The sequence below is a fragment of the Hyla sarda genome, chromosome 7, assembly GCF_029499605.1.
Source record: "Hyla sarda isolate aHylSar1 chromosome 7, aHylSar1.hap1, whole genome shotgun sequence".
Lineage (NCBI taxonomy): Eukaryota > Metazoa > Chordata > Amphibia > Anura > Hylidae > Hyla > Hyla sarda.
In genome coordinates this window covers 66,131,413-66,146,141 of record NC_079195.1, presented here as the reverse complement: position 1 = coordinate 66,146,141, position 14,729 = coordinate 66,131,413, and the positions used below count along the sequence as shown (strand labels likewise).

The 14,729-nt window shown below is 40.8% G+C and overlaps 1 protein-coding gene across 6 annotated transcripts in view; it reads right to left on the bottom strand.

Moving 5' to 3' along the window:
• Positions 1-14,729, bottom strand: part of EXOC6 (exocyst complex component 6) — a 303,616-nt gene that overhangs the window by 219,518 nt on the left and 69,369 nt on the right. For 5 of the 6 annotated variants that reach the window (XM_056529421.1, XM_056529419.1, XM_056529417.1 and 2 more), the window contains exons 2-4: positions 8,808-8,979; positions 919-966; positions 736-826 (exon numbers count right to left, since the gene is read on the bottom strand). In XM_056529421.1, coding sequence (XP_056385396.1) covers positions 736-826; positions 919-966; positions 8,808-8,979 — 311 coding nt within the window. Of the gene's footprint in view, positions 1-735; positions 827-918; positions 967-6,194; positions 6,297-8,807; positions 8,980-14,729 lie in introns of those variants that run through there. The other variant, XM_056529422.1, reaches the window with a different exon arrangement.

Genomic DNA, 14,729 nt, shown 5'->3' with positions numbered 1-14,729 from the left:
GCCACAAGCAAAAAAGTCAATCTGCTGGATTGGATATTTTTCCCAGTATTCAATATACCTTTCCCCAGTAGATATTACATCTCAGCCAATATTGCAGAAATCTCAGAATAATTTACATGAATAATCTATTTGCAAAATGACTGGGACAGAGTGCTGGGGGTGAGCAACACGTTTCGTGTCAGCAGTATAACCTTCATCAGGCATATGACAAATTGTACATTCGTCTACCGCAGGGTACTGGAAGACCTTGACTGGACTGTTTATATATGAGAATATATTGAACTGATGACCAGAAAGGAGGGATTTTTCTATCCATTTCTACTCTATCATACAAGATAAATGACAACGGTTTCTGGAGCCACTTATTGGACCACACTCTACAGCGTTAACATGCACGTTCGGCCAAGGCAAACAAGCAAGTTAATGGGGAATTGTCGTAATTGACTATAATTGTTTCTCAAAAGCTCTTCCAGCCAACAATTATTTTATGTCAATAGCCAACTTTAAGCAGCCAACTGCACCAAAGAGGACCGGCTGAGAAGCACCATGGGATCGCGACTCACAACAAAGTACTATTTCTGTGATTGAGGCAGATTAAAAAAATTTCTACAGCAAAAAAGGGTCCATAATCTACATAGATATCCCTCAAACTATCTAAATACAGTTTTTTCAGACACGCAATAGATTCAAATCACATACAAAAAAAAAAATTAATTTTTTTTTTACTGAACTCACCCGGAAGGCACAATTGCAATTTGTCAACTACAGTGGAGATATTTCTTTGCTGGATCCTGCAGTGAATAGTCTCTTCTGTCTTGGCAATTACCTAGAATTTAAAAATAAGAATTGAATTCATTTGGGTAAATTATTTTTTTTTTACCAAATTGAATTTGTGCTGCAAATAAGAAGTGTTCTTACCTCTTTCCCCGCATCCTGAAATCTTCGGTTGGTATCAGTAACTTGGACCTTAAAGAAATGATTTTGCCTTTGTTATAAGACATAAGCAAATAGGACCCTAATGCAACTGCTCACCCTTGTAATCAGATCATGATTCATGAGAGACTCCGAACAAAACTGGGCAAATCCAAATTAACTCTACAGTTTGAACTTGAACTTTCGATCATAAAGGGCTTTTGTTAACTTTAATTACTTATGACAGTCCGTACTAACAGATTCTGTGGCAAACTTCTCAATTTTACTTGGGATTTTTGAACTCTATTTGTTCATGTGGGTCTGTCAAACAATTCAAATCATTGACCCAATTGGCCACTGGTCCCTTTTTGATAACCTCAATGAGGTCTATGCTCCATTCATTGTCCACATGAGATGGCAATGGCATTTTTCTTGTAATTAAACATTCATACTTTGCTGAATGCAAACACTGGGTGGTTGATTCACATCAAAAGTGGAAATCTCCAAACCCCAGCAAGATTTCCATGCTGCAGGTGCAGGAAGAGTGCGACCTCATATTTTCCCACATATTGAGCGGACTCATTAGGTCATCATAATAAGGAAGCACATTCGGCTTGATTGAAAATCTCATTAATTTCAGAACAAAGATGTTCAATGACCTCATTGATGCCGCGTTTTGTCCCCTGTTATCTGAATATCATTTATATAATGGTCTTCCAATCATAGGCTGCGCTGAACTACACTTGACCCGTCTGGTGTGCAGATTTTTGTTTGCAGAAGTGTAAAGGGAGCTAAAAGGGTTGGTACAGTGTGACCTCTGCCTAAAATCCTGACACTTCTCTGGAAGATGAAGCGTAATCTTCCCAAAGCTGAACACTAAGCACAATTACAAGTGATATCCCAAACGTAATTGAAAATTCTAGCTCCATCCCAAGGGGTACGAGGGTAATTTGGCAGGGGTTGCTGGAGAGGAATTAAAAGGGAAAGAATGTTTTTGTGTTTGGCATAAAACCTGCAAAATGGCGTCTGTGCACCTGCAACACTAAACTGCTTTCCAAAATAAATACGGGAGACTATAAGCTATTGATGTGCAGGTGCCAATGTACTGTCGAGGTATTTTCTGACGCAGGAGTCAAGTGCACGTACGAACTAGAAACCCTGTATGGATCTGGCAAGGGGAATAAGATAGTGAGCTAATGAGTATCATGATATTAATAGACAAAATGCATGAGAAGGAAGACTGCGTTCTTTGGCCTGTAACAGGGCTGATTATCTGAAGGCGTACGAGCTGAGAAAATGGACCCAAACCTTTTTTTTTCCCCATTCAGGATGAATACCACCAAAAGAGTTTGATTGCGTGACAACATTTTTAAAGCGCTGCTTTCTTTAGAAACTTTTAACAAGATCATCAAAGAGTTAAGCCTGTGGGTACTAAGAGTTCTCATCATGCAGCTTCCAGAACCAGTGTTTAGGGGGGCTGTTCTTAACAAATCAGCATCCATGGAAGTGTTCTCAGCAATGATGTGACCTATCCTTCTGGATGCTAATCACATGGTTTCACCATACGACTCACACGATATGTCAACAACTTAGAAGGAGCAGAAAAATGTAATTAAAAACAAACAAAAATTGAAGAGAAAAAAAAAAAGTTTATATTCATAAGGACAAGTCGAAAGTTTTGATCGGCCAGGGTCTAAATGTTCAGACCCTGACTGATCACTAGAACGAGACAGGGAAAGTGTGCGCTAAGTGCAATTTCTTCCAACTCTGTGCCACATGACCAAGATGGTCTCACAATGTGAGTCTGGGAGGACGTGTTGGTCGCATGTACAGAGATTGGAGAGAGAGAACAACTCAGCACATGCTTCTCTCCATGCTCTTTCTAGTGATCAATCAGTGTTTCTAGGACTTTTTAAGTGTAAGGGGCATGTGCATAAGTATTCACCCGCCAAAGGTAAATGTTTTGTAAAGCCACCTTTTGCTGTTATAGATGTTGGTTTCTTGGGGTAAGTTTTTTTTTAATTAGCTTAAAGGAGTAGTCCCATGTATTCCATTTATCAGACCACCTGCAATCTCCTGTACGGTGCTTAGGCTCTCCTCGGGCACGGAGCAGGGATCAGCATGCATCCTCCATGCATTTCTTTGGGAGAGACGGAGATACATGAGCACACCACGCCGTGTATCTTGGGCTCTTCCATAGAGATGCAGGGGGGACCCAGCAGTTGGTCTCCCATGGTCAGACACCTATTTCCTATCCTTTGGATAGGGGGTACATTTTCCTACATGTGGCTACTCCTTTCCAGGCAAAACTGTTAAAAATTCATTGGGTTTATGGGGTGTGTTGTGTACAGCAGTCTTAAAGTCACTCTCAACTGGATTGAGTTCTGGGCTTTGGCTAAGCCATTTTAATACACTTTAATGTTCCTTTTACAAATCTACAGTAGCTTTAGTGGCCTCCTAAACGGACACTAGGGCCTTCATTCAGAGAAGAGTTGGGAAAGCATTGAATGCCAAAAACTTTGGGCATTAGTCATTTAAAAAAACTTTTGACGTGTCACAGACATGTTAAAAGTTTTGATCAGTTCACTTCCTGGCCCAGTCCATCGGGCTCCAGTAATTAAATGGACTGAGCACAGAGCCAAAGAGTAAAGTGCATTCTTTATATAGAAATCTGCTTTAACACATGAAGGATTCCCTATCATTTATGGTCAGAGCTCCTTTTTTACATTACCAAACTCCAAATTACCCAAATAGATGAATATTTATGATAAAACTCCACCTGCCTGCCACCCCCACTAGGGGACCTTAGAATCTTGCTGCCTACTGGTATATATTGATGTAAGGCCTGGTTAACATCAGCGTTGAGCTCTGTTCGACAAGTATGTTCAAAATATGGAACATGAGTGGATAAAAAAAATAATAAAATGAACAGTAATTTTTTCTCTACTTCCTAGAAACAATTGACACCTGACCGATGGATCATATTCAAAGTCAATGGGACCTGTCGGGTCCTGTTAGTGACCGTTGTGCAACAGACCGTCCAGGTTCGTTGTCTGCTGCTAGCACGGACTCTGCGACAGAGGGAGATTCCCAAACGGAGCTCAATGCTCATGTGAACCCAGTGTTAAAGGAAAACTGTCAGCCTGTCCACCAACACGAAAACAAATACACTGGGTTATAGTGTGGGTGTACAGGAGTCCAACAAGGGGTCACTAACTAAAATACGTCGAGTAGGTCCTGAGATATGTCCCCGAGAAGATCCTCTGCTAAATTTAGTGAAGTGAGTGCTAGAGACAGAGCCCCGCTGGCTCAATTTATATATTCACAGTCTGTGACTCAACGTCCTAGTGATGTAAAGTCGCTGGTCACATGAGCGATCTGCTTATTATGACTAGAGAGCTGAATATAGTCAGTTGGCGCATGTGCTCTATGCAAAGAGCAGAGCGCTCATGGGACCAGCGACTCCAAACCATAAATATTTAAATTTAGACAGTGAAGCCCCGCCTTCAGCACATAATTCACTAAATTTAGCAGAGGATCTTCTCGGGGACATATCTCAGGACCTACTGGACACCCCTTGCTGTACTCCTATTGACCCACAATATAACCCAGTGTATTGGGTTTAGTTTGGGTGAACAGGCTGACAGTTTTCCTTTAATAAATGTAAGCTCCCTAAGAAGTAGTGGTTGCGAGTAACCTGAATTTTTTTTCGAAGAGGTCCCTGCAGGGGATTTTGTGTTCTGTACAAGAAAAAAAAACTAGTTAACCTTATTTCCTACAGGTCATTCAGACCTGCGGTAGCGATAGTTGTCCATAAACTGAGCAGAGATTTACTAGGAGTGGCTAACACTAAGTCCTGCAGGGTTTACTGCCAATAAACTGACACGCAAATGTTCACTCTTTAATTAGTACGATTCCTGGTGAAATATCTGAGAATATTAAACTTAGAAACCCCAAAATTACAGATACACGTCCCGGTATCCTGCAAGTCTGATACTGAGTAATGGTTCAATACATTCCAGTCAGGAACATCCAAATGCCACGCCTTGATGGTAGCTACATATCCAGCATTTTCCTGCTAAAAATGTTCTGCAATAAAGATGATACTGATCTGCCACCATACTTAGATAAGAACTATCCAAGAAATAAGAGGACCCAGGGTACGCCAGGAAAACATTCTCAACACCATTACACCACCTCCATAGCAATGGAACTGGTCGTTTGCCTTTATAGCTCATAGAACAGCAAGTTGTGCATTTGAGCCTATAAGTTTTACATCAGGATTGTATACGGCAACAATATTCTTAAAGGGGTTATCCACCATAAGGTGATTTTAGTACGTACTTGGCAGTCAGTAATGGACATGCTTGGGAAGGATCTGCATTTGTCTTGGGGCTAAATGGCTATGTTGTGAGATTACCATAACACTGTGGCTAGCTTGTTGTGAACTTGTATTTCCTGTTTGACTTTTCTTTTTTTTACTACAAAGCCCACAATTCCATTTCCTCTCTCCCACACATCAGCCAACCCACCCATCGAAACAAAAGATCTGTGGTTTTCAATCAGGGTGCCTACAGCTGTTGCATTAGTTGTAGATTGATCTCTCTCCCACCAAGCGATCCCTCCACCCATTGAAGCAGACAGGCTCCCTGTCATCAGCTGACTAGTGAGTCGGGTCTCGACCGCATTGCAAGCTGGGAAAAATCTGAGACAGCAGTCATTTTGTATGCTGTTAAAAATAAATATTGGGGTGAAAATCACAGAAGAATTGTGAGAAAACCGTCACACACAGGTACAGACACTATATTATGAACTACACTAACTTTACAGCCCCTGTAGCATAATCAAATAAAATAACTTCCTGGAATACCCCTTTAACTGTGCATGACCTGTACATTAGGACTACTCCTGACATCCTCCTTTGACCCCACTTTCGATGGTAAGGATCCCTTTTGGCTATATACTTTTTCTCAGTCACACCATTCTCTGTATACTCTTAACACCGTTGCATGAGAAAACCACACAAGGTTGGCAGTACATGAAATCCGGTCCCCGGATGGTACAGCACAGATGACAAGGCCTCACATGTCACAGGATAATCCCATTCTCATGTGGATTCACACTGTAAATCAGTGTTTCCCAACCAGGGTGCCTCCAGGTGTTGCAAAACTACAACTCCCAGAATGCCTGGACAGCCAAAGGCTGCCAAAGGCTGTCCAGGCATCTGGAGGCACCCTGGTGGGTAAACACTGCTGTATATGACCCACAGAAAACTCCCTTACTTCATTTTATGTGGCCCTGTCATGTGTCTTATCTTCATACAGGGAAGCCCGATTCGTGAAAGGGCAGCGGGATCTAATAAAGTGTATGTGGTGGAGGGCGGCACTCGAGTACGGGCGCTGAGCTCGTGGTTAGCGTAGATAATTCAATCAATACCGGCACCAGCTTCTTGGATGCTTAGTAATTATTAGTAATATTGCATATTACAGGTACACAAGACGTGTTTCAGCCTGTTGCCTTTATCAATTGTTAATTGTGTACCTGAAATATGCAATACTAATAAAACTTGCTAAACATCCAAGAAGCTGGTGACAGGATTGTATCTAATAAAGTGGCTATTCCGTGTATAGATAGAGAAATAGATAGATAGATAAAAGGGGGAGATTTATGAAAAGCTGCCCAGAGGAAAAGTTGCTGAGTTGCCCATAGCAACCAATCAGATCACTTCTTTCATTTTTAACAAGGCCTCTGCAAAATGAAAGAAGCGATCCGATTGGTTGCTATGGGCAACTCAGCAACTTTTCCTCTAGACAGGTTTTGATAAATCTCCCCCAAAGAGTCCCAAAAGCACAGCACCAGCCAGGTCATGGATCGGTGTAAAAGCTGGAAAACTTTATTGTCCCTTTCTCAAATGCAACGTTTCGGCAGAAGCCTTTATCAAGCAAGGATAGATATGAAATAGATAGATATGAGATAGATAGATAGATATGAGATAGATAGATAGATAGATATGAGATAGATAGATAGATATGATATAGATAGATATGAGATAGATAGATATGAGATAGATAGATAGATATGAGATAGATAGATAGATAGATAGATATGAGATAGATAGATAGATATGATATAGATAGATATGAGAGAGAGAGATAGATATGAGATAGATAGATATGAGATAGATAGATAGATAGATAGATAGATATGAGATAGATAGATATGAGATAGATAGATATGAGATAGATAGATATGAGATAGATAGATATGAGATAGATAGATATGAGATAGATATGAGATAGATATGAGATATATAGATAGATATGAGAGATAGATAGATATATGAGATAGATAGATAGATATATGAGATAGATAGATATATATATGAGATAGATAGATAGATATGAGATAGATAGATATGAGATAGATAGATATGAGATAGATAGATATGAGATAGATAGATATGAGATAGATAGATATGAGATAGATAGATATGAGATATGATATAGATAGATATGAGATAGATAGATAAGAGAGATATAGATATATATGATAGAGATAGATATGATAGAGATAGATATGATATAGATAGATAGATATGAGATAGATAGATAGATAGATATGAGAGATAGATAGATATGAGATAGATAGATAGATATACAGCAACAGAAGAATGCAGCAGCACACTGCCAGCACAAAGATATAGGTGAAACATGAAAATGCAGATAAAACATGGAGAGCTATACAGCTATGGTGTAATAGATGCAAATGTGAAACTATGAAATAGTGGGACGGTCCAAGCTATTTGACCGCCGGCGGAGACAAATTTGCGAGCTAAGTGCCTCACTATTTCATAGTTTCACATTTGCATCTATTACACCATAGCTGTATAGCTCTCCATGTTTTAACTGCATTTTCATGTTTCACCTATATCCTTGTGCTGGCAGTGTGCTGCTGCATTCTTCTGTTGCTGTATATCTAGCCTAGTAACGTGCACCTGTAGGCCAGGTCCATATAATAGTTTGGTATCAACTAAAGTGCTGGATGACTAATTCTTTGTCTAGATAGATAGATAGATAGATAGATATGATATAGATAGATAGATATGAGATAGATAGATAGATAGATATGATATAGATAGATAGATATGAGATAGATAGATATGATATAGATAGATAGATAGATATGATATAGATAGATAGATATGAGATAGATAGATATGATATAGATAGATAGATAGATATGAGATAGATAGATATGATATAGATAGATAGATAGATATGAGATAGATAGATATGATATAGATAGATAGATATGATATAGATAGATAGATATGATATAGATAGATAGATAGATAGATATGAGATAGATAGATAGATAGATAAATCTGTTTGGTGCATATTAAATGGACACCAGTACAGCTCTCACAGTTGTGAATCAGACTTGTCAAGAACATTATAAGTCAGTACTGAAAGTGCATATAGTATACTCTAGCTCAGTGGTGTCCAAACTGTAGAGACCTCCAGATGTTGCAAACTACAACTTCCAACATGCCCGGACAGCCAACGGCTGGGAGTTGCAGTTCGTCACATCTGGAGGTCTTCAGTTTGGAGACCTAGCTTGTACCAGACCACCCTGAGCATGTCATGTGACCATGCAGAGGTCATATATTAGGCTTGGACACTATATTACTGGATTTACTGGTCTAGATGAGTAAGGCTGGGTTCACACTACGATTTGACCATATAGTCACTGGATCCGGCCGGACCCGCCTGTATCTCATTCATTTCCTTTTAGGTTCCGCACAAAACCGTATACGGGGCAAAAATCCGGTGACCGTATGGTCAAATCGTAGAGTGAACCCAGCCTTAGACAGAAAGTTAAACAAAACGCCTTACCTTCAGCTTTTCAGCATCGGCCCTCACTTTCAGGAGCTCATTTATTGCATCGACGAAGCCTTGATGGTGGAAATTGCACATTTTTTCGATCTCCCGGTCATGATTTCGAATCCGGGTGTCAAGCTTTTCCATGAACCTTTGGTGAGCATTTGGCTGGTCATCGTACACAGAGCTGCGGAGACAAGACAGGCAGGGTTATCATAACAGTACGGACAGTTCTGAATTCTGAGAGGCAGATCATCGATGTGATAGTGCCTCCTACTGTAAATTATAAGAAAGTCAGGAGTCACTGTCACCATATAGCAGGGGTAAAAAGCGGTTGTTGCCACAACAGGGGTCACATGACCAAAGATCTCCATGTCGCACTGCAACACTCTGTAACACTTCAAGGTCAGTGAATACGGCTTCACTGCAACCGAAAAGTGGCCACAACCACAACCAAACAGTCAAAAGAAAGGCTGTCCGGGCATGCTGGGAATTGTAGTTTTGCAACAGCTGAAGGCACCCTGGTTGGGAAATACTGCTGTAAGCCCTTGTACATAAATACATTCATTTCCTACAATAAACTGTCCCAAACAAACAGGCTACAATAAATGTCAAAAATGTGATGTCAGGGACAGTAAATCTAATAATAACAGGGATAAAAGGCTTAATGCGAGATACGACAAATACCAAATAATGACAAGGCACATATCTTAATGTGGGAAAACACGTTATATATCTGACAGCCACAGTACATACGGTATATCAGTTATTACCGTGCTGCAGGTGAGACATATGGCCTATAGCACAAGCATTGTGCGCCACCTAGTGGACATCAGTGGACTTACACTCCTTACGACGCACCATATTGGACTTATTTTTTATTGTACAATTTAAATAGTACAGATGGGCTATGGATTTGCTGCAGGGGATCTTTGTGCAGAAAATCCAAAGTGTATTCAAGCATTTGATAAGCAAAAGAGACCTTTAGAAGTCTCATTCATGAGCTGCAAAAAAAATAAAAAAAATCTGCAAAAAATTGTGAAAATTGATCTGAGGTGCGGATTCTAAATCTGTAGCATGCCAATTGATGCTGCGGATATGCTGTAGATTTATTACAGATTTTCTTTCTCATTGACTTCTATGAAGAAGTCCAGATCCACATCAAAATTGCAGACTGCAGATTTCGGATACATTTATTTATTTATTTAAACCGTTAACATATTTTGCTCCAAATTCACACTGTTTGGTGAAGATTTGTCGCTGCGGGTTTCAGTGCAGAAAATTATACTGCTGGTTTAATTACTAAAGTTCAGGCCACGGTCACCAAGACAGGAGCCCATTCCTGATTTCACTATGGGGTCCCATAAGAACTAGTTATGTCCCAGGCTGGACAGGGTTAGGGTTATACTGATAGCCACAAAGAGGGAATCCTGAATTGGTATATTAAAAGGCATTTTACCTGAAGGTGCCTCAAGTTATAATGCAGTCGCCTGATGACACTTATGGTCTACAAGCTGAGTAACCGGCGTTGCCCAGATTTTCCTTCCTAATCCTTGTTGTGGAGGAAAATCAACAGAGGAAGCTTTTGACTTCATATCCCATCCTCATATATTGTTCTCATATTCCAACCCCATATCCCGACCTCCTATCCCAACCTCATATCCCGACCTCCTATCCTGTCCTACTATTTCGACCTCTTATCCTGACCTCCTGTCCCGTCCTCCTATATCGACCTCCTATCCCGACCTCCTATCCCGACCTCCTATCCTGACTTCCTATCTCATCCTCCTATCCAGTCTTCCTATCTCGACCTTCTATCCTGACCTAATATCCTTTCCTCATATTCCGACCTCATATCCCATCCTCCTATCCCGACCTCATATCCCGTCCTCATACTCCGACCCTTTAATATGTGTACCAGGTATTAAAATATCTCCAGCCGTACAGAAGTTATGTGGGAACATACATTTCCCATTGATTTGCATGGGACTTTAAACAAAAACCCTGACCCTCACAAATGGGGGTAGTTAAGGGTTAAATTAACTATCCCATATTTTAAGTGGACATATAAGTAACATGTGACCAAGTATTATCGAAATATCTCCAGCCGTTTGGAAGTTATGCAGTAACATATATTTCCCATAGACTTGTATGGGACTTAGCCATATCCAAAATATTCTTGGGGTAACCTCGTAATAATAATCTGGCAAGCAATTCTCCCGCCTGCACCTCGAAGTCCCTTTCTTCAGAGTTGATCCTTCTAAGTCTTAGGAACTGTCCGTACGGGACAGCCCTCTTTACATGTTCGGGATGGTAACTTCCGAAGTGCAGGAGGGAGTTGCAGGCCGTAGGTTTACGGTAACCCTTAGAGACTACCTTACCATCTGCAACATTAACTTCCACGTCAAGGAATTCTAATGTCGGTGTCCCAACTTTCCATGTGAACCTTAGGTTCATGTCGTTTTCATCATTTAGAGCGGAAACGAAGTCCACAAAGGTGGACTCCGTCCCCGCCCACACGATGAAAACGTCGTCGACAAATCTGTGGTACTGTACAATGTGACTAATAAACCTGTTCCTACTTGAGAACACATATTTCTGCTCAAAACACGCCACATATAAGTTAGCTAAAGTGCAGGCCACCGGGGTCCCTATGGCGACCCCGCTGGTCTGTGTGAACCTGTCATTGTTAAATTTAAAGGAATTACAGGATAAAATAAAATTAAGCGAGTCACAAATTAAGTTGATATACTCAACACTTCGTCCCGAGCATTGGAGGAACCCCCTGATGACCTCTATACTTTTCTCTTGGGGGATACTTGTATATAGGCTTTCGATATCGATTGATACCAGAATGCAGTTGTCAGGCACCAGGAGGTCCCCCAATGCTCGCAAGAAGTCATTTGTATCCTTCACAAGAGCCGGTATTTCCTTTAAGAGGGGGTGAAGTAGCCAGTCTATATACTGGGAGATGGCCAGTCTACAAACTGTAAGATGCAATGGGTGCCTAAATTGTTATAGCTATGGATGCAAACCTGTAAGGACTATAGCTAGAGAAGCAGTCAATGGCTTTTACATTGGAGATCAGGATAGGAACAAATAAAGAATAAAAAATAAAAATAAATATGTACTTTATAGAGGTTTGTGGGGAGAGTGATTGGTGGGACTTAGAGTGCGTTCACACGGCCGTCTGTCCCCGATTTTTCCCTGTTTAGGTTCCGTTGTTGCTGCTTGTAAACGGATTACAAACAATTGTAAAATAATAACACTGATGTCCATGGGATTTTTTTTTTAAATCCTTCCACATTCGTTTGCACCTGTCTTTCCGGTTTTTTTTACGGGAGAAAAGACGGTGCATGCTGTATTTTTTCTCCCATCAAAAAAAAATGAAGAAAAAAAAAAGGGATACAGTAAATTTAACATTGAAGTCTATGGAAAACGGATGAGCCTTTAATATCATCCATTTGCATCCGTTTTTTCAATCCGTTTTTTCTTCTGAGCATGCGCAGGACAAAAAAAAAGTATTTTTTTGGTTTATTAACTGAACACTAACGGATCCAAATGGATCCAAATGAATAACATCCATTTGCATCCGTTATTGTCCTTTTTTTTTTAAGTCCATTTTTATTTTAGACGGGAGAAGAACGGGACAGGTCTAGACGGCCGTGTGAACGCAGCCTTACACCATGATTTGGATGCTGGTAAATATCTAGGTAGCAGAGTCAACAAACAGATGAACTCTGTGCAGAGTAGAGTAGATGAGGCCTCTGATCTTTTTTCTGGAAAAAGGATATACAGTGGTCCCTCACAGTATTATTGGTTTCAGGATGACCATTGTATGTTGAAAATATTGTATGTTGAGGCCATTGTAAGTTGGGACCACTGTACTCATATGTGACTACAGAAAGCCAGCGTGCTCTCTGATTGATGAAGAGGTGGTGACATGAGAAAAGGTTCATGTTACTCCTCCTCCTGAGGTCACCTAAAGAAATAATTGGACAGGAGGAGTGTGACAAATCCTCCTCCTCTTCCTGACGGCATGTCCTCCAGAAGGGCCCCTCTGCTTTTCATATATGCTGAAGTTCTGACTGCAAAAAAGTGAAGCTCCAACTTCTACCACCAAGTCCATGGTAGACTGTGGCTACAACCCTGATCCTGGGCTCCTTTTAAAGTTAAAAGGGTATTCCATTGCCCCAGCATTTGGAACATTTTGTTCCGTACGCTTGGAGCGGGCGGCGGGGGTTGTGACGTCACGGGCACGCCCCTCATGGCGTCACATCACGCCCCCTCAATGCAAGTCTATAGGAGGGGGCGTGGCTGCCACCACGCCCCCTCCTATACACTTGCATTGAGTTGGCGTGGCGTGACATCACAGGGGGCGTGGTTGTGACATCACAACCCCGCCGCCCGCACCCAGCGTTCTAAATAAACGCCAGGTGCTGCACAGAGATCACAGGGGTGCGAGCTGCGGGGCCCCCACGATCAGACATCCTTCGTATAGGGGATAAGATGTCTAGGGGCAGAGTACCCCTTTAAAAATAATAAATAAATAAAAGACCAAAATGTTACTATTATTAAAATTTCACGAAGAAATTAGAAACAATGGAGCACTCACCAAACTTTGAAGTCTTGAAAAGGAAGCTTTTATTCCAACATAGGGATCACATTACACGGCAAGGAGCAGGATAACGGGGTGCGGACATGAGGCGAGGGGTGGACAGACAGGTGAAGGAGCGACAATTGTTTCACGCTGTATAGCGCTTCATCGGGCTCCAGACTGACATCACTACGTAGAAGAACGCATTATATGCAACAGGTAGGCGTCACTCATAATTAGCATACCCAGGTAAGTGAAAAAAACATAGATTTACAAGACGTAAAAAGAGTATGCAAACAAAGTGACAAGTGCAAATAACTAACAATGCTAAAAACAATGTTTCAATTCAGCTTTTTAAATGAATACTCCTAGTTCATTTTTATCGTTAAAGCCTAAGGGGCCCATGGCTTCGAGGTGGATTATCCATTTGGCGTTCGCCTGCATTAGTGCTTTGTGTCTATCGCCGCCTCGTTTGGGTGTATCCACCCGTTTGATGCCGGCGAATTTTAGACATGATGTGTCACCTGCATGGGAATTTTTGAGTTTTTGTACACCTATTCCTGTTTGGATAGAATGTAAATGTTCTTTAACGCGAACAATCATCTGCCTCTTGGTCTTCCCGATATAGAAAAAACCACAGGGGCAGGTGAGACAATACACTACATTCATTGTCTTACAAGTAATGAATTGTTTAACCTGTATATAGTTACCTCCTAATTCTAAGATATTATTAGAGATGTTAGTGACATAGGGAGCAATTGCCACATTTAAAATTTCCTATTGGTCTTGAGTCAGTTAACCAGTTACTTTTTTGTTATTTGCATTTTCTTTTTATACTGTTAATTAAATTCCTGAGAGTTTTGTTTCTACGATAGGTAATAATCGGTTTTGGGGAAAAATGGTTTTCAAATCATCATCCTGTTCAAGTATAAACCAGTTACGTCTAATAGTATTTCTAACAATTGTGTTCATAGGAGTGTTATTAAATGAAAATCTGTCTGCCTGTTTTTTTCTTTTACTTTTATTATCGTTACTTAGAAGTTCCTCTCTACTCTTTAATTCTACTTTTTTGAAAGCAGCATTTATTACTAGGGATGTCCCGATACCATTTTTTTAAGACCGAGTACGAGTACCGATACTTTAATTCTAGTACTCGCCGATACCAAGTACGAGTACTTTTATTTTAAAGGGAATCTGACAGTAAGGCAACGCGGTTTCTGGCGCTGCTTACCGTATGATATATGGGTTCCTTGTTGTGCGCAATGGAGGCGGCTGCTGTAGTATGAGCCAAGATTTCTCTTCTCCATTGGACAGAACGGGGAATTTGCATTGGCGGCAAA